The following is a 19,994-nucleotide window of genomic DNA, read 5'->3' as shown; positions in this document are numbered from 1 at the left end:
GGTAGATTCCCCTAGTACTGGGTATTTATATTTGGGATTACGGAACGGGATTCCGGTAGATCCCCGCGCACTATGAGTTGGACTACGGGAGGGAGATCCACTGGATTTATAAAGATGGGACTACAGGATGGTATCTTGGGAGATCCCCGATTGTTACTATTGGTGCTGAGCTGTATTTCCTTTCCATGTTTACCTTGTTTCTGTATAGTTGTTGTTGTTCTGTACATCCTGTGTTATTTTACTGTCGTACTTATTTATATTGTTCTGTACTACACTGTTGATCTTTATGTTTTATTTAACCTCAGTAGGGTCATGATCTTCCTCGTCACTACCCAACCGAGGTTAGGTTTGGCACTTACTGAGTACCGATGTGGTGTACCCATGCCCCTTCTGTGCATGTTTTTCATGTGCAAATCGAGGTACCGCTACTCAGTCCTACCATCCTTGAGGGAGGCGACTGCTCTAGAGACTTCGAGGTACATCTGCCGCATCCGCAGACTGAGGAGTCCCTTTCTATTCTAGTTGTTAAACATTTCCCTTCTGTATTTTCTTTCTTGTTAGATATTCTGGAGTTAGACTGTTAGATATTCCAAAGGCTTGTGTTTCCGTGATTTTTCGAATTTTGGGATAATGTATTTGGTTTTGAGAATATTGTGTTGTATATGCCGAGCGACATTATAACTATTGTTTCCATTCAGTTATTTTGGTTTTGATTATTTCTTCCGCAAGTTTCATTTATGTTTAGCATTTGTTAGGCTTACCTAGTCGTAGAGACTAGGTATCGTCACGACTGTTCACGGAGGGCGAACTGGGATCGTGACAACAAGCTTACCTGTACTTAAAAGCCTTGATTATTCCTGAAAATTAGTAGCTCATTAATATGGGCTTCTAGTTTGTATACATGCAACCGACCCCTCAACAAATACCTCGCTTAATAGTCGATTAAACAACAAAATACACTCGTAAGGATGGAAGAAAATTGAAATCGAACACTAATCGACCTACAATTTCTTGGGATTTTATGGTGGTAGACTACAGGGAGATGGGTAGTGCAAAACTGTATAGAGGGGAGAGGGTTGATAAACGGGTTTGATTTAGGGTAAAAATGAAGTGACTAAATCTGTTTTAAGACAAACAGAGCTTATATGGACTACTTAGACACGTGGAGGATTTTTATTAGCTACATATTATACATCAGCCGCGTTTACATACATGCTCCTAAATTTTAAGACCGGATATGAGGTCTGTATTTAATTGGCACACATGGGAGGATATTCACGTGCCTGATAGGAAAGAGCCAAACTTTACTTGTCCATGTGAAAATCGGTGCCAAGTTCCGGTGCATGTCTATGTATTTGGCCTTGAAAATATAATAAACTACTCCTACGCTCTTTACTTCAAAGACAACTTTGGAAACAAGAAGTTAGTTCCTTCTTGATATCTGAAAAAATCAAATATTGTTGACCATAAAAAAACAAAAAATCACTTAAAGAAGGCCAGAGGTGGTACGGTAGAGCGAGTTAAAAGAAGCTACAAAAGCAAGGGGATTGTATCCAAATATATGTATTTTGAAAACGAAAAGTTATATGCAAATTTATTAGTTTAAATTAATTCAATTTCAATCTACATATAAATTTAGTTTATCTATAAAAGAGTCAATTGAAAAATATAAATTAAGAGTTAAAGTCAAATAATGCTTAATGAAGCGACACTCAGATCAACAACTCCACGTGAATGAAAAATGGTGGAAATAGTAACAAAAATTGTGGTGGGATCATGGATGGATAAGATTCTCCGTATCACTTCACCCTCAATTAGAGATCTTATATCAAGTTTTGAAAATAATTTTTTTTGGGTAGGGAACGCTTCTTCTAAGGCTTATAAGTTATACCGTATAAATTCATATCACTTGAGGCCTCAATACGAATTTAAATTACCGAATAAAAAACCAAAATCAAATGGCAGAAAACAGAGGGGGAAAAAAACAGGAACTTTTTCGCCTAATTCAAGTGGTTGGTAGCATTAGGTGAGAAAATGCCGAACAAAGTAGTATCATTATTAGCCCAAGAAAATATTTTAAAAAAGAAGTTAAATTCTGAATTATTGGGGGGGGGGGGGGGGAGGTTTACTTTAGGTGATGAAAAGAGAATATAGTGAGGGATATAAACAATAATGAGGCCGTACAGTTCTAGTTGGGTATGAAGGAGAATTCTCCGTAACCCAAATTCCGTATACTTTGGCTGTCCTCCATTTAGTACATTTGGCAGACGTCTTTATCACTCTTTCTAATTGTGGTCATTATTAAATTAACATATGAGCTAGTATAGTAAAAAGATTTAAATAGTTTGAAAAGTGAAATGTGAAGTAATTAGTTGAACAAATATTATATCCCATTTACTTTGAAATAATAGAAGTAATAATATCCATAAATTCGTTTTAGCTATTGGATGGAAAAAGATCAAAGTTTTCCGGACTAACTAGAAACAAAGACAATTTTAATTTTTATTCAAAAATTCAGCCTCTAGCAGAAAGTCTTCATTCTTTAATGGTTCTTACGAAAAATGATTCTTACCAAACAAAAAGGATAACTTTAACTGAACAAGGGAATAATTGCTAGAAATATAAAATGAAATAGTTTATATAGCTATTTATGTTTTTTCCTTCTCATTATTATAAAAAAATATAATAAACTAAGGTCAATAATATTAAGTATGAAAATTTGCAAGTTTATTCTTTTTGCATGTTATTGTTCAACCATAATTGGCCCTTGCTTTCTTCAAATGCCTCCTCCGCTCGTGGTGGTGGACCTATAAAATGTTCTTTTTCTCTACCTTTTAATTAAATAGAAAAACTTATCAATTCATCACTTTAATTAGTCCAACCTTTCAAAATCACAAATCATAAAATAACCTTATGCTTCGGGAAAGGGTAGTCAATCATTAATTCTCAGTAGTGCAAAGCACTAGATTAATTCTCAGTAGTGCTAAGCACTAGAATAACTGTAATATTCATGACTTGGGAAAATAACGACTTTTAATACATGAAATATTATTTTACTTCGCCGAATTTGACTCGTGTTACTCAACAAATTAAAGCACACTTTGACTTTCAATTAAGTAAATTATATGTGTGGGTTTTAATCCCTGAAACAAACAAATTGAAAGATTTCCCCAATCACTATTTATATAAATTTAAGAAGAGAAAGAAAATAATTGGAAAATAGAAAAAGAAAAAAATAATGAGAAGCAAAAGCATGGAGAAAGAAAAAAAAAAGAACCAAAAGAAAATGTCACACACATCCAATATTTACATTAATCTATATTAGTTTATAGTGGTAAGTTGATGTTGCAAATGTGTATTAACCAAATACAATGAGATGTATAATTACTAATTTGAGATTAGTTATCCCATCATCTAGATGGGATAACTAATCATATCATTATATTAATTAATACCCCAAATCAAATATGAGATAAAGTTAATCTCCAATTTTATTCCGAAATTATTATCTTTATCTCATGTATCAAACGACCCTTTTAAATAGTGTAACATGTTTGGCCCGTCATTCGTTGTTGCTTCCAGGGGCGGATGTAGAGCATGAAATATGGGTTCCCGAGAACCCAGTAACTCTTGCGTAAACTCTGTATTTATATTAAAAAATTCACTAAATATTTGTAAATATCTAACTGTGAATCCAGTTATTATTGCATATTAATTTAAAATTATAGGAGGAACCCATAAGCCTCAAATTCTGGATCCGCCTCTGGTTATTAAATTATACAATGACAGATAAGAATTCAGATTCTTTCAGTTAATTAATTCATTTAAAATTGCTCGCTATCCTTCAAATAAGTATTGTTGTAGCTGAGTACAGCTATCGAAGGTCTTGCACTCATCCGCAAGTGTAACTATACCTTTTTCCCCATAATAATAATAAAAGAAAAAAGGTTCAAACTTTATAAATAGCAGAAGCAAATGTAGCACAGAGAGTTAGAAATGGGCAAATTAAATATGCAATCTCTCTTTTACTTTCCTATGTACATTCATGAATGGTTGAAGCTAGGGCAGAAGGGGTTTATCCAAATCCTTCGTCGAAAAAAAATATTATATATATTGATGTTGGGCTAAAAGTCCATATTTTATATGTGAATGTAAGGAAAATGAGTAGATAATACTGACTACGAACAAGAAGGAAAAAAGACTACAACTTATCAAATGATATTGTGTCGTGGTAAGCCACTGCCTTAAAAACGATTTCGGCCCGACTGGATGCAATTCGTTAAGACCGGTCGCTCCCCAAGGTTCCACAGCACCTCCAAACACGTGCACTCGTGGCTGGAAGCTTAGAATTTGCACAAAATAGTTGCCCAGAAAGAAGAGAAGATGAAGGTATTTTATGTGTTGGATAATTCACAAAGAAGACTAGGAAGAAAGTAATGATTAGCTAGATGAATTCTTGGTTAAGAATTGAGTGAATATGATGGCTAATGATCATCTTATTTATAGGCAATTAGGGAAGTTGCATGTATGACAAGTGTGGAGAGTCTTTTAACACTTGTCCAAATATATTAGTCTATTTGACAAATGTACCTAGTCTTCCATGCATGAAGACGCATGCTAGATTTGCATAGCCACTTGTCAAAGCCATTCAACACTTGGTTTTAAGGCTTCATGCAAGAAGCCACTTGGAAATAGATTGAAAAATAAAAAGACCCATGGCTATTGGTTGTAAATGGATTTTCAAAAAGAAATTTTTGACTTTGCATTATAAATAATACCAACAATCCCCCACTAATGCAAAGACAAAAATAGAACAATTCTGGGCAAAAGAAGGAACATGTACTTAAGTGTCAATATCTTTCTATTTGAATTGATATGTAGTGAAATGAGGCAACAACTAACATCCACAAAGTGAAGTACTCTTGAACTGAATGGACATTAGTTGAGACTCCCACAACACATACTATATCCTTAATTTTATGCAAACTCCACGATACTAACAAAGTGCTTTTATTGGCATGCACATACCTTGGGTCCCATTAGTGCTCTAGAAAGACATCCCAAGTCTTTCATAAAAGGTGATCGCACATTTACACTCACATAGGTGATTCCATCAAGTCAATCTACACATAGACTACCTTAATACTATGGAATCATTAAGAGCAAAATAAGGTCAACCTTATAAAGCACTACCACCACGCCATAGGGATAGGAAATATAGTGCATATTGAGGTCTCATGTGGCTTCGTTTGACTACAAATAGGTATCCACCATACTTCCTCAATCCATAGGCTTTAGCCCCATCCCCCTTGACGTTTCAAGGATAACTCTCCTTGCCAAACCCTTGGTTAAATGATCCGCTAAATTTCTTTCGGATCTTACATATTCCAAGGAAATAACATCATGTTTCAACAACTATTTTACTGCACCATACATAATGCGGATATGTCTTCTTTTTCCATTGTACACACTATTTTTGGCAATTCCAATTGCCGCCTATGAGTCACAATGTAAAGAAACCGGTGAAGCTTGTCTTCCCCACAAAGGCACGTCTGCCAATAAGTTTCTCAACCACTCGGCTTCTTGCCCTGCCAACTCAAGAGCGATGAATTCAGACTCCATAATAGATCGTACTAATCAAGTCTGTTTTGAAGACTTCCATGAAATAGCACCTGCACCCAAAGTAAACACATAGCCACTAGTGGAGTTAACTTCATCATTGTCAGTAATCTAGTTTGCATCAAACAACCCTTCTAAAATAGCAGGAAATCTATTAAAATACAAACACCAATCCATAGTAACTCTCAAATACCTTAGCAAACGATGAAGAGCATTCCAGTGTTCACTACTAGGGTTGTGAGTATATCTACTGAATCTATTAACAGCATAAGCAATATCAGATCGTGTATAATTCATGAAAACATTACACTGCCAATTATCTTAACATACTCAGTTTGAGAAATACTAGATTCCTTATTTCTTTTCAAGTGTATGCTAGGATCATAAAGAGTTCTCAAAGGTGCTACATCAAAACAATTAAACCTTTTCAACATTTTCTCAATATAATGAGACTGAGACAATGAAAAATCATTTGAAGTTCTTTTGATTTTAACCCCTAAAATCACATCTGCTTCTCCAAGATCTTTCATTTTAAATTTAGAAGACAAAAAAATTCCTAGTCTTATTAACGGCATTCACATTAGGGCTAAAGATTAACATGTCATCCACATACAAACATATAATAACACAATCTGATCCTATCATCTTGGAATAAATACAAGTATCAGATGCATTAACAATAAAACTATTAACCACTAATGTGCTATTGAACTTTTCGTACCATTACTTAGGTGCCTGCTTTAGACCATACAAAGACTTTCTCAATTTGCAAACTTTATTCTCCTGCCCTTGAATCACAAATCCCTCGGGTTGAGACATATAGATCTCTTCCTTTAAATCACCATTTAGGAAAGCCGTTTTAACATCCATTTGATGTATCACTAAATTATGAATAGCGGCTACAACAACAAGAGTTCTAATAGTCACTATCTTAGTCACAGGAGAATAAGTGTCAAAGTAATCAATGTCTTTCTTTTGATTAAAACCCCTAATAACAAGTCTAGCCTTATATTTTTCAATTGTACCGTCAGGTCTCAATTTCTTCTTAAATATCCACTTACTATTTATGGGTTTACAACCATTAGGCAAATCAAACAAGTCCCAAGTATGATGAAACTATAGAGTCTAATTCACTTTTAATAGCTTCTTTCCAAAAACTAGCATCTATTGACCTCATTGCTTCACTATATGTCTTAGAGTCTTCTTCTATTAAATAGATTGACACTAATTCATCACTCAAAATATCAAGATCAATATTTTCAGTCAAGAAAGAAGTAATAAAGTCAGGACCAAAGCTAGCTTTAATTCTCTGCCTCTTGCTTCTTCTAAGTTTATTTTCATGCTCATTAGCAGTAACATTAGAAGAAGGTACAATATGAGAATTAACATGCATAGATGTAGAAGCATTATTAGGCACATCATTAGGCACATTATTTTTCAATGGAAAAACATGTTGAAAAAATTCTGCATCTCTAGATTCACAAATAGAATTATCATTCAAAGACATAAATCTATATGCAACACTATTTTGAGCATAACCAATGAAAATAGCATTAAAAGTCTTGGGTTCAACAGTTATTTGCTTAAAATCAGGTAGACCAACCTTAGCCAAACACCCCCACACTTTCAGAATTTTCAAGTTAGGGGCAATCCCTTTCCATAACTCATACAGGGTTTTATCTAACTTCTTATGAGGGACTTTATTAAGAACATAACATGTAGATAAAATAGTTTCCCCTACATATTATCAGATAACCGAACTCAAAAGCATGAAATTCATCATTTCCTTAGGGGTTCTATTTTTTCGTTTAGCTACACCATTTTGTTAGGGAGTATAGGGAGCACTAACCTCATGTATGATACCATTTTTCTTACAAAAGGCTTCTAGATTATTAGTACTATATTCACCACCCTTGTCAGACCTAAGCCTCTTGATTTTTCTGTCTAATTGATTCTCTACTTCTGCCTTGTATTTTAAAAACATACTTTCAGCATCATCTTTTGACTTTAGAAGATATACTTTAGTATATCTAGAAAAGTCATCTACAAAGGTGATGTAGTATTTCTTTCCACCCTTACTAACAATATTCTTGAAATCTACTAAGTCTGAATGTACTAGTTCAAGCAATTCTGTTTTTCTGCTAGTTACATTCTTAAAAGGCTTTATGGTATGTTTTGCTTCTACACAAGCAAGACACTTAGAAAAATTATCAGCATTAATTGTAGGGATTAATTCCATTTTTCTGAGTCATTTAATAGAAGCAATATTAACATGTCCTAGTCTACCATGCCACAAATTAATAGACTCAGCAATATAAGCAGAATTGAAAGTACTAACATTATTAGTAATCTCTTGAGCGATGTTCAATACAAATAAACCCACACTAAGGTAACTCTTCCCAACAAAGTCTCCCCTATGAGAAATAATAACTTTTTCAGATTCAAAATAAGTTTAAGACATGCTTTGTTGAAAAGCGCACCAGAGACTAAGTTTCTACGAAGGGAGGGTACAGACAGAACATTGTTCAAGGCTAAGGTTTTTCAGAAGTTAACTTAAGGAGAATTTTTCCTTTACCCATAACTCCAGCTGTAGTGGAGTTACCCATGTAGACACACTCACCATCAGCAGATTCCTCAAAGTCATGAAACAGCTCCTTATTGGCATAAAGGTGCCTTGAAGCACATGTGTCCACTATCTAGTCGGTTTTGTTAGCCACCATGTTTGCCTCAACAACCACAACAGCAATGACATCACCACCCTCAGTAAGGTTAGCTTGGACTGGAGCTTTTCCTCCATTCTTTGAGCTTTGTCCTTGTCTCTGGTTGCACTGAAAAGCCCCGTGACCAATTTTGCCGCAGACATAGCAAGGTCCTTTCGACTTTTGAATATGGCCCTCCGGTTTATTAAAGTAGTCCTGCTTCTTCACATGTCCTTTATTCTGTTTTATTTTAAACCTATCTTTCACAAAAGTAATAGAAAATTCCACAAGGTTAGCTTTAGAAGAATTAAGAGAGAGAGATTTCATCTTATCCTTAAGCCGTTCTGATTCCTCATCTTTGAGACGGTTTGCTTCCTTAGTCCTCATGTGACTAATCAGTTCTTGAAGAGTTAAGTTTTTCTTCTTATGTTTTAGTTGATTCCTATAATCACTCCAGGAAGGTGGAAACTTTTCAAGCAGAACATTGGCCTGAAGAATCTCACACATCTCCATGCCCTCATTTAAAACATCAGCAATCAAGTTCTCATACTCGTGAACCTGTTCCATGATTGGCTTATCATCAGCCATCTGAAACTTGATCCACTTTCCAACAACATTCTTCTTTTTTCCTGCGTCATCAACATCATATTTCTTCTCCAAACCATCCCATATAACTTCAGCAGATTTATAGTTTATAAACAAATCAAAGAGAGGGTTAGTCATATAGTTAAGCAGATGCCCTCTCACTGTTTTATTATCCTTTTCAAATTTCTTTTTAGTAGCATCATCAACAGTAATAGTATTAGCAGCATTAGAACTGTTAGCAACAATATCAGCAGGAGGATCATTAAACAAAACATAATTTACTTCTAATTGTTCAACGAAAATTAAAAGTTTCTGGGACCAACGCTTATAATTATTTCCATCTAAAGGCTCAAGCTTTGAGAGATCAGGAAGTGTTTTGTTCAAAGTGGTAGCCATTAGTCAATATTATATGTAAATCGCTTTCAAATTGTAAGAAAAATGAGTAGATACTATTGACTATTATTTACCGTGAAAATGATAACAACAAATAAATTTTTAAATGGGATTCTAAAAATACATGATCTATTCTCGAGCTAATTGTTAGAGCAGTTAATGCTAAGAATGTGAAGTTTAACGATGAAATGCAAGCTAAAACGAGATAGTAATCAAACCAAGGGGCACGCTGCTCGGGTATAAGACTGGTAGATGAGGGACCTCGGGGTCGATGTTGGGGTCAAGCTCGAGCTACCGGGGATAGTCGAGAATGGGATAACAATTAAGGATATGTTTAAACAAGGCTCTTTATGGCCAATACTAAGTGATAAACAAAGAACAAGTAAGAAGGCAATAAAAGCTAAATGGCCTCGAGCCAGTGAGGGCAAGCGAGTTAGAGATGAGAAAGAGAGAGAAGTTATTATTGCACTTGAGTACAATGGTTGGAGCTTTGCCTTTACAGGGTGTTAGCGACTCCCTTTTTATTAGAAAGGAAGAAGACCAAACTTAGTACAAGATACGTTGCATGATAAAAGAAAGGGGATGGGACAACCGGCTAGCTTTACGATGCACGCGCGGGCTGATATCGAGCCGCTTGAATAGACCTGATCGACCACGGGTGCATTCCTCAGAAGATTTCTGCATTTGTCGGGGCATCGGTCGACATTATCCTTGGTAGGGTACCGGCCGATCTTGAGGGAAGTGACTGGCTCAAGGTCTCGGGCTTCCGAGATCACTCTTCGAGGCATTTTGTCGAGGAGAAATCGGCCTCCCAGATTTCACCGTGCACAGATAGTCTCCGTATTTCTTAGAGGGAAGTGATAAGAAATGATTTTGACACCCCACTTCTCGGTCTCCCATAACGACGTTGCGCTGACGGTGCAACCCTCTTTTTACAGGTATCGAGGCATTTCTCCTTTTCGTTTCTCCAAGATCACCCGAAATGTCGCAGCTCTTTGATTTTCTAGCTATCGGTTCAGCTTCTATGAATGCATTTATTGCGTCTGCTATTACACTTTTCGAGGGCGGTAATGGTGTCATCGGTTACTTTACCCTTCCTATAAATGTGGCTTTTCATGGTTGGCTTTTTATTCAAACTTCCTTTGATACCCATCTTTTCTTCCTTTCCTGCTAGCTTGAGTTTCTGCCATCTCGTCATGTTTGAGGCCCGTAGCCTCAAAATATTACGCCATGTGCACCTTGGCCCAACTCTCGATCCTCTTTTGGTTGGGTAAAGTTATGCCGCTGTGTTGTTGTTGTTGTTGTTGTCGCTGTTGGTCCGGAGTGATGAGGCAGAGGACCAATTTCCTTTGACCCCGGGGATACTTTGGATTATGCACTGCTGCTCAAGAGGGGGCTCAGATTATACTTCTGGGGGCCCTGGATGAGGGTAGGCCCCTTAAGCTCTTATTGTATGCATATCATTTGTACTTCTTTATTTTTACGTAAGGATCCCATGTGGGCTTTTGTAATCATTTGTAATGTAATTATATGTAAGGACCCCCCGAGGGTCGTTGTAAGCGAACACTTGTATAAATACAAAGATATTTTCTTGATTCCTTCCTTCGACACTTGCTGTATCTTTTTATATTTTTGGCAGTTTCGAATGCATGATCTTGTTTTATCGCCTATGGTACTGGCCTTGGGCGCGAGTATTCTTCCCGGCCTTTGGTTGATGAAACGACTTCGTGTGGGGTCCTTCGTGACTTCTCGAACTGGACCCGAATTAGGCCAATAACCTCAGGCCGCCGGGACCCTTTCTCTGCGTGAAAGCGTGGATAATATCTTCGGGCCTCATAATAGCCTTCGAGAAGAGACTTGTCTGAGGACTCGCGGTCCCGGGTTGATGGTGACTTCCTGGAGGCGATCTCTGAATGGAGGACTGGCCGTGCTTCGGGCCACCCTGGTCATTACCCGAAACTTGTTTCGCACAAGTGTTTGTTAGAGACGCCCATTTCTTCGTAAACTAGCCTTCTTTGGCGGAGGCCTTTTGAAGTTGTATGCCACTCTTGTGTTGGTGAAGGCATTGTTGGCCTGCCGGAGCGCTGTCTTGCTATGATGGAGGTCTTCGAGGTTGAGCATTACCTCGAAACTGGAGGCGGTGCCGATGGTTGGTGCCTTTGGTTGGTGTTGGATCATTCCCGCCCTTCTCGCAGGTAATAATGAAGGTGCTTCCACTTCCCGAGGGTCCTCGGGGTTTGCTGATTTCATAGTGCTGGTGGGTCATGCCCTTAGCGGCTTTTTATTCGGGGAACGGCAGAGGCCGGGGTACGGCTATAAATGAGATGTGCGCTTCATAATCTTGAAGAAGCTTTTATCGGAGCGAGACGAGCCCGTGCTTCTGAAGAGAGTGCATCATTCGAGCCTGGCGTTCCTAGAGTCCTTGGTTCCGTAGAAGCGGTTCCTTTGGGACAATAAGGGTTGGGCCACTAGGAGGGTGCTCGGTCGTCGAGTAGGTTTGCCGGTTTCACTTCGTGGTAAGTTTCAGCATGATTCCTCCGTATCTCGGGTCTTCCCTTTCTTATCAGGTTTTCCCTCCATAAGACTCTGACAGACCCAGCTTTGATCTCCTCCGTCAAGGGGCTATACTTCAGGGGGCCCTGGATGGTGATTGTTCTCATTTATTGCCCCTGGGTATTTCGCTGTTTTAGCTATTTTGGGTCCATTCTCCGAGTCGCGTTGTGATTCAAGCTTTAGTTGACCCTTAAATTATTTCTTACTTCCATGGGCGGACAATGATGTCATTCATTTCTTACCTTCGGGCGTTTGTTGTTTTAATTATTTCTGGTCCAGTCTCCGAGTCGCGTTGCGATTCGAGCTTTAATTAACCCTTAAGTTCTTTCTTGCCTGCATGGGCAGACAATTATGGCCTTCATTTGTCGCCCTCGGGCGTTTGTTGTTTCAACTATTTCGGGTCCAGTCTCCGAGTCGTATTACGATTCGAGCTTTAATTGACCCTTAAGTTCTTTCCTGCCTGCATGGGCGGAAAATGATGGCCTTTTGCAGTTTGGGTTGAAATGACCTTATAGGCATGTAGCTCGGAGGCTCACTTGGCTGGCGATAGTAGTATTTATGTTGTTCCCTTAGGCATATTGCAGTTTACTTATTTCGGGTCCAGTCTCTGAGTTGCGTTGCGACTCGAGCTTCAATTGATCCTTAAGCACTTTTTCAGACCGGCGATAGTGCCTCTTACGTTGTTTTGGCCGTTGAGACCTTTTAATATGTGGCCCGAAGGCTTGCATAGTTAACTATTTTGGATCCGGTCTCCGAATCGGGTTACTATTTGAGCTTATTTTAATCCTCAAGTTGTCAATTTTCAAGCTGGCGACGATGGCTCTTACGCTGTTTGGTCGTAGAGACCTTTTAATGTGCGGCCCAAAGGCTTGTTTGGATGGCAAAAATGGCTCTTATGCTGTTTTGCCCGTGGGCTTTTTGTAGGCTTTGTTTTTCGCTCGTTAAGGTCTTCTGAAATAGTTTTGCCTAACCCGTCGCTAGTTTTGGAAGAACCTCAATTCCGAGTCGTTATCGGCGATGTTTTGAGCACCTCGGAAGGTTCATAGCTCATAGGCTGAGTAGGTCAGAGCCTTTTGGAGCTGACATGGTCGAAGCTCATTTTTGCCTGTTGAGGGAAGCATGTTTTAACCGGTTCTTTCCGAAGTATATTGGAAGTAGTGGCCCGCGATTTTTTGTTTAGCAACGGTCGAGCGTCCCCGAGTCACGTTAGTTTAGCTGTATCAAACGTTTTGACCGTAGTCATATGTGTTTGGACGGAGCCATTTTTTATCCCGAGTGATAGTTTAGGCGTCTACACCGAGGGTATGCCCTTTCGGGACTTTTACAACTGCGACGTATAGCCTAAACTTCGGGATTTCGAATTCCATGCCTGTTGAGGTCTTACAGTTTGTCGTCCTGTTGGGGTCTTACAGTTTGTCATGCCAAATGAGGTCTTATAGTTTGTGTTGCTTTGTAAAATAGATTTGGTTACACCGAGTCTGCCGGCTCGGGGTCTTACAGTTTCCGGTTTCCCAGTGCATGGTGATTGGCGACAGTCTCCGAGTTATTGAGTTTGCTTGAGCTCGAAGGCCGTTATTTTTGAGCTCGGAGTTACCTTGCTGGGGTTTCATGAGCCCGGAGTTCCAACCCTGGGGTCGTGCGAGTGCCAAATTGTTGACGTTAAGTCTCCGAGCGTTTTGGGATGCATCCGGTGAAGGGGTTCCTGCCGGGAACACACTGCAATTTCCTCGTTTGAAGAATGAGATGTTGAAAGATATTTTTCGATCCATTGTCGTAATATATATTGTTGTGTTGAGTCGACCTATATCGGGTCGAAGTCGATCTCTCGGAGATTTGCCTTGCCTGAAGTTTTTCTAATATTTCAAAGCTTCGATCCGGAGGCTGTCGGAGCGCTTGAACTGCTGCATCTGTTCCCGAGTTTTCAGGACGTTTCTGGTGAAATAATTTGTTACCCTATTCTGAGAAGGAGTTCCCTCCCCTTTTTTGACAAAAAGGTATTTTTTGATTGCTCGATACAATAGTACATGCTTTTGCCGACGGGGCCCGACTATATCGGCCGTTCTGTCCGATACATTGTTTTCCTATAGGAAACCTCATTTGGCATTGTTTTCCGATACACTAACCCGTTATTGCTTTACCTTTCGGGTACTTTCTCGGCGGGGGGAGCTGTCTCTAGTGCCGATGTGCTGGGAGTCTTCGGATGGCTTTGCAATTGGGAAATGTACATATGTTGTGCCTGCAACATTTCAAAAATAACATGAAGACTAACTTCTTGTTCTTCCCGGGCTGGGTTTGTTTGAGCTTCCTGTCGGTCGTTGTGCTGTATGCTCCTGTCGGTGTGAGAAGTTTCGTTGACTTGTTGTGCGTCCTGTGAATCTGCATCCGCGAGAATCGGTCTGGGCGCATTATCGGGATTCTATGATGGTGTTCCAGCAGCCAGGACAACCACGCCATTTTCCCCGTGGTTTTTGAGGTTGTCGTTCTCGACTCTGTTTACCGAGCCAAACATTTCGACCTGAAATCAAAGGATCTTGGACAAGAAAAAGTGTGAGAGATAATGTGCGTTTGTACAATGGAACCAACAAGAAAATAATCACTATTATTTTTAGCCCCACGATGGGCGCCAAACTGTTTACCGTAAAAATGGTAACAATAATTAAATTTGTAAATGGGATTCTAAAAATATGTAATCTATTCTCGAGCTAGTTGTTAGAACGGTTGATGCTAAGAATGTGAAGTTTAATGATGAAATGCAGGCTAAAACGAGATAGTAATCAAACCAAGGGGCACGCTGACCGGGTATAGGACTGGTCGATGAGGGACCTCGGGGTCGAGCTCGAGCTACCAGGGATAGTCAGGAATGGGATAACATTTAAGGATATGATTAAACAAGGCTCTTTATGGCCAATACTAAGCGATAAACAAAGAACAAGTAAGAAAGCAATAAAAGCTAAATGGCCTTAAGCCAGTGAGGGCAGGCGAGTTAGAGAGGAGAAAGAGAGAAGATATTATTGCACTGGAATAGAATGTTTGTATCTCTGCCTTTACAGGGTGTTAGCGACTCCCCTTTTATAGAAAGGAGGAAGCCCAAACTTAGTACAAGATACGTTGCGTGATAAAAGAAAGGGGATGGGATAACCGGCTAGGTTTACGATGCGTGCGTGGGCTGATATCGAGCTGCTTGAATAGACCTGATCGCCCCCGGGTGCATTCCTCGAAAGATTTCTGCATTTGTCGGGGCTTCGATCGACATTATTCTTGGCACGGTACCGACCGATCTTGAGGTAAGTGACTGGCTCGAGGTCCGGGCTTCCGGGATCACCCTTCGAGGCATTTTGTGGAGGAAAAATTGGCCTCCCAGATTTCATCGTGCACAACTACGAACAAGAAGGAAAGAAGACTACAACTTATCAAAAAATACTGTGTCGTGGCAAGCCACTGCCTTGAAAGTGATTTCAGCCCGACTAGGTGCAAATCGTTAAGACCGGTCGCTCCCCAAGGTTCCACAGCACCTCCAAACACGTGCACTCGTGGCTGAAAGTTTAGAATTTGCACAAAATAGTTGCCCAAAAAGAAGAAAAGATGAAGGTATTTTATGTGTTGGATAATTCACAAAGAAGACTAGGAAGAAAGTAATGATTAGCTAGATGAATTCTTGGTTAAGAATTGAGTGAATTTGATGGCTAATGATCATCTTATTTAAAGACAATTAGGGAAGTTGCAGGTATGACAAGTGTGAAGAGTCTTTTAACACTTGTCCAAATATATTAGTCCATTTGACAAGTGTACCTAGTCTTCCATGCATGAAGACACATGGTAGATTTGCATAGCCCCTTGTCAAAACCATTCAACACTTGGTTTTAAGGCTTCATGTAAGAAGCCACTTGGAAATAGATTGAAAAATAAAAAGACCCATGACTAATGGTTGTAAATGAATTTTCAAAAAAAATTTTTGACTTTGCATTATAAATAATACCAACAGTCCCCTACTCACATTTTGCTCTAATATATATATATATATATATATATATATATATATATATATATATATATATATATATATATATATATATATTGATGTTTGGCTAAAAGTCCATATTTTATATGTGAATTGTCTCACATTTTGCTCTAATATTGTTAATTTTAATGTGTGTTGAGGCAACTTGAGCTAAATTTTGGTGTTCATATGTATATGAATAATTGGACGTGAATTAAAGTAAATGCGAACGAGTTGAAGTTAAAATGAAATGAAAGAAAATTGGAGAAGGTATAATGGTAAAAACCTACCTGCACCGGGTGTTTACACAAAATCAATAGATATATGACATGTGTCTTGCATATCAATTTCAATCATTTAACCATGGTTAATTACATGCATTCTCATCTGTTTATATGTTATTCTATTTTTTGAATGTATTATATCAGGTTCTCCATGAAACGTTACATCCGAACAGAGGTTAAAAAATTGTTACAGAAGCGGCTCTTCTTTCATAAGCAAATGTACTTGGTGCGAATTTTGTAGATTAACTTAACTTTGATGTAAAAAAATTATTCAGAACTTAAACTCTTTTTATTAAGGAGTTATTGTACATACAAATCTTATACTTTGCTTTAAAGCTCATACCTTTGGCACGAAAAGCAAATAATCGCTCATATTATGCCTAGAGGCAGTTAGGTTCGTTTTTTTTATTTACCAAACCAAATTAACTTTGACAATTTTAAAATCTATAAACCAAATTAAAGTTGGTTGTTCTTGTCTTGGATTTACTTTTTTCCTCGGTTTTGTTCGATTTTTTCAATTTTTTTTTCCGATAAGGCTTCCACAACACAAAATATATCACTAGTGCTTCCAAATATTTCTTTTGCCTAGTACGATACAACAATTTTATGGTACTTCCCAAGAAATAAATACAAAATGTGAAATGAGTCATCACATTATTGCCAAAAATATAGCATCACTAACAATAAAGATAATAATAAAAAAGTTATAAAACAAGTACCGGGAGTAAGAGATAATGAAAATGAAGATAGTTTCATTTGGGCTTTATTCGAGTTACTACTAGTCTACTACACACCTATAGGCTATAATTCAATAATAGATTTATTGTATCCATTCAATATTATAAGTTCAAACATAAAATAATATGTTAAGAAGTAGAAACTATGAGAAGTCTAATAAATATTTACAGATTATAAATAATAAATATTTTTTTAAAATGTGTTCATATAATGTCGATTCAATTTGATTTCGATTTGATTTTGTTTTAGTTAAAACCCACCAAACCTATTATTATTATCAAATCTTTTATACCAAACCAAATTATGTATCTTTTTTTTTTTTTTTTTTGAGTTTAACTCGGTTTATCAATTTAGTACGATTTATTAATTTCCTCTGAATACTCCTACTCATACCCTGAAAAGTTATCAAATGATTGGAAGTCACTGCACGAATCTATGCCCAAGTCATTGAGGTTGCTTCAGTGGCCCATATTTGCACATAGAAATGGAGGGTATGCCACTGCTCTTGGCCCATGAACATTCAGCCCAATATGAGAATCATCCATTCATCCTCCACCGGGTGAAATAAAAAAATAGCCAAATTTACAAGTGATAATTAAAAAATAGCCATAGTTTCAAAAGTAATTGAAATTTACCCACTTTTCATATAAAGATAAATTTAAATGAAAACACTATTCAAAATCCGGAAAATATTCCAGCATTATATACTGGAGTTCCAGCATAATATATTGGTCCAGCATAATATGTTGGAAGTTCATACACAGGTACTCCAATTTCCAGTATATTATGTTGGAACTTTCCGTGTATTGGAGTTCCTGCATAATATGCTAGAAGTTCATACACAGGTGCATCAATCTCCAATATATTATGCTGGAACTTTCCGTATTGCAGCAAAATAGTAACTATTTTTAATGACTTTGCAAACGCTGGCTATTTTTCAATTAGCAGTTCGAAAACTGGCTAGCCCGCGCTATTTTCACTCCTCCACTCTCTTTAATTTTTGGGAGAAACTCAAAAAATAGCCAGATTTCCAAGCGGTCATTCAAAAATAGTCACAGTTTCAAAAGTAATTGAAATTTAGCCACTTTTCATATAAAGATAAATCTGAACGAAAATACTATTCAAAATCCGAAAAATATTTCAGCATTATATACTGGAGTTCCAGCATAACATACTGCAGTTCTAGTATAATATATTGGTCCAGCATAATATGCTGGAAGTTCATATGTAGGTGCTACAATCTCCAGTATATTATGCTGGAACTTTTCGTATTGCAGCAAAATAGTGGTTATTTTTAATGACATTGCAAATCCTGACTATTTTTCAATTATTAGTCCGAAAACTGTATAGCTCGTGCTATTTTCACTCCTTCACTCTTTTTAATTTTTGGGAGAAATTCAAAAATAGCCAGATTTATAAGTGGTCATTCAAAAATAGCCACAGTTTCAAAAGTAATCGAAATTTAGCCATTTTTTATGTAAAGATAAATATGAACGAAAACACTATTCAAAATCCAGAAAATATTCTAGCATAATATACTGTAGTTCCAGCATAATATATTGGTCCAGCATAATATGCTGGAAGTTCATACACAGGTGCTGTCACGACCTAAAAACCACTAGTCATGATGACACCTAACTTGACCCGCTAGGTAAGCCAATTAACCCAAAGAAACAACCAAATAACTTATAGAAAAAAAAAGAAATTAGAATTTATTTGAACTTTCACAAATTTTACCCAAGAACTGGTAGTACAAGTCACGAACATCTAGAATTTAGGATTTTCAAAGCTAATACAACTTTTCACACGATCTATTCGAAAACCACATAAACAGATTAAGAAGGTCTAAAACTACCAAGAACAAGTGACAGCTTCAACCAGACGCACAAACATCTTCTGAAATTAGCACCCGACGTCACCAGCAGCTCCGTTCCAAAATCTGCACAGGACGTGTAGAAGTGCAGTATCAGTACAACCGACCCCATGTACTGGTAAGTATTTTGTCTAACCTCGTCGAAGTAGTGACAAGATTTTGAGTTAAAAGATGCTTATTAATATAACTTGTACATTAGTTTAACAGTAAAAGCAGTTCGAAGCATAACAGATAAAAATTATCATAAACAACTCAGCGAGACAGCCAAAATTTGCAAAAAAGAACCACAGTAGAATACTTACTATCTTTCCTGGTATGAAATATATTTCCAAAATGTCAATTGAGAAATCATATGGCACGGTAACACCCTTCGTGCTTCTATCTCATCCTCACCATGTATAAATAAATTATATAACATTTCAATTAGCACGACAACACCCTTCGTGCGTTCAACTCATCCTTTCAAATGAACATATAATATAACCCACCATATGACAGGAACATAATGACAGGACTTAGAAGGTAGGGAATACGCAGATAACAACAATGGATAAGGATATACATGTGAGCAACAATAAAGAACTAAACAGAAAGCACATGAGTAATAACAACAACTGGAAAGCAAGTAATATCAACTTCAATTAACTAGAATATTGGAGGCTAAGTACAATTATAACAATTAGAACGGAAACACATGATCTTCGCAAGTTAACAAGTAAGGACATGAATGGCTAGCATGGTGAAAGACTTAAACTAAAGCGCAACAAAATGGATACAACATGAGTATAATTATAAAAGCATGAAGTAGACACGGTATTCGCAAGTTAAGCAAGTAAAATACATGGACAGTGCAACAACAATTGAGGTAAAGGTCAAGTACATGACAATAACAACAAGTTACACAAAACACGTAAATACAACAAGAACAACTCAAGGTAAGGCACAAATATATACACGGAAAATAGATATCACATCATAATGCATGTACCTCGTCCCCACTTGCACGGAAACACCCTTCGTGCCATGACCTCACCACAACATACAAGCATAACAATATAAATGAAATGGCACGGCATCACCCTTCGTGCTTTTACTCTCAAATGATACGGCACGACATCTACTTCGTGCTTTTACTCTCAATAATATAGAACGACATCACCCTTCGTATTTTTACTTTTAATAATATGACACGGCATCACTTTTCGTGTTTTTACTCTCAATAATATGATACGGCATCACCCTTCGTGCTTTTA

The 19,994-nt window shown here is 37.6% G+C and overlaps 1 protein-coding gene across 1 annotated transcript; it reads right to left on the bottom strand.

The window, feature by feature from the left end:
- Positions 1 to 8,315: 8,315 nt before the first annotated feature.
- Positions 8,316 to 9,299, bottom strand: LOC142172479 (uncharacterized). Its single transcript, XM_075236109.1, has one exon. The coding sequence runs from the start codon at positions 9,297 to 9,299 to the stop codon at positions 8,316 to 8,318; it is 984 nt and encodes a 327-aa protein (XP_075092210.1).
- Positions 9,300 to 19,994: the final 10,695 nt, after the last annotated feature.

Source organism: Nicotiana tabacum, chromosome 18, assembly GCF_000715075.1.
Source record: "Nicotiana tabacum cultivar K326 chromosome 18, ASM71507v2, whole genome shotgun sequence".
NCBI lineage: Eukaryota > Viridiplantae > Streptophyta > Magnoliopsida > Solanales > Solanaceae > Nicotiana > Nicotiana tabacum.
This window is presented reverse-complemented; position numbering and strand designations above follow the sequence as displayed.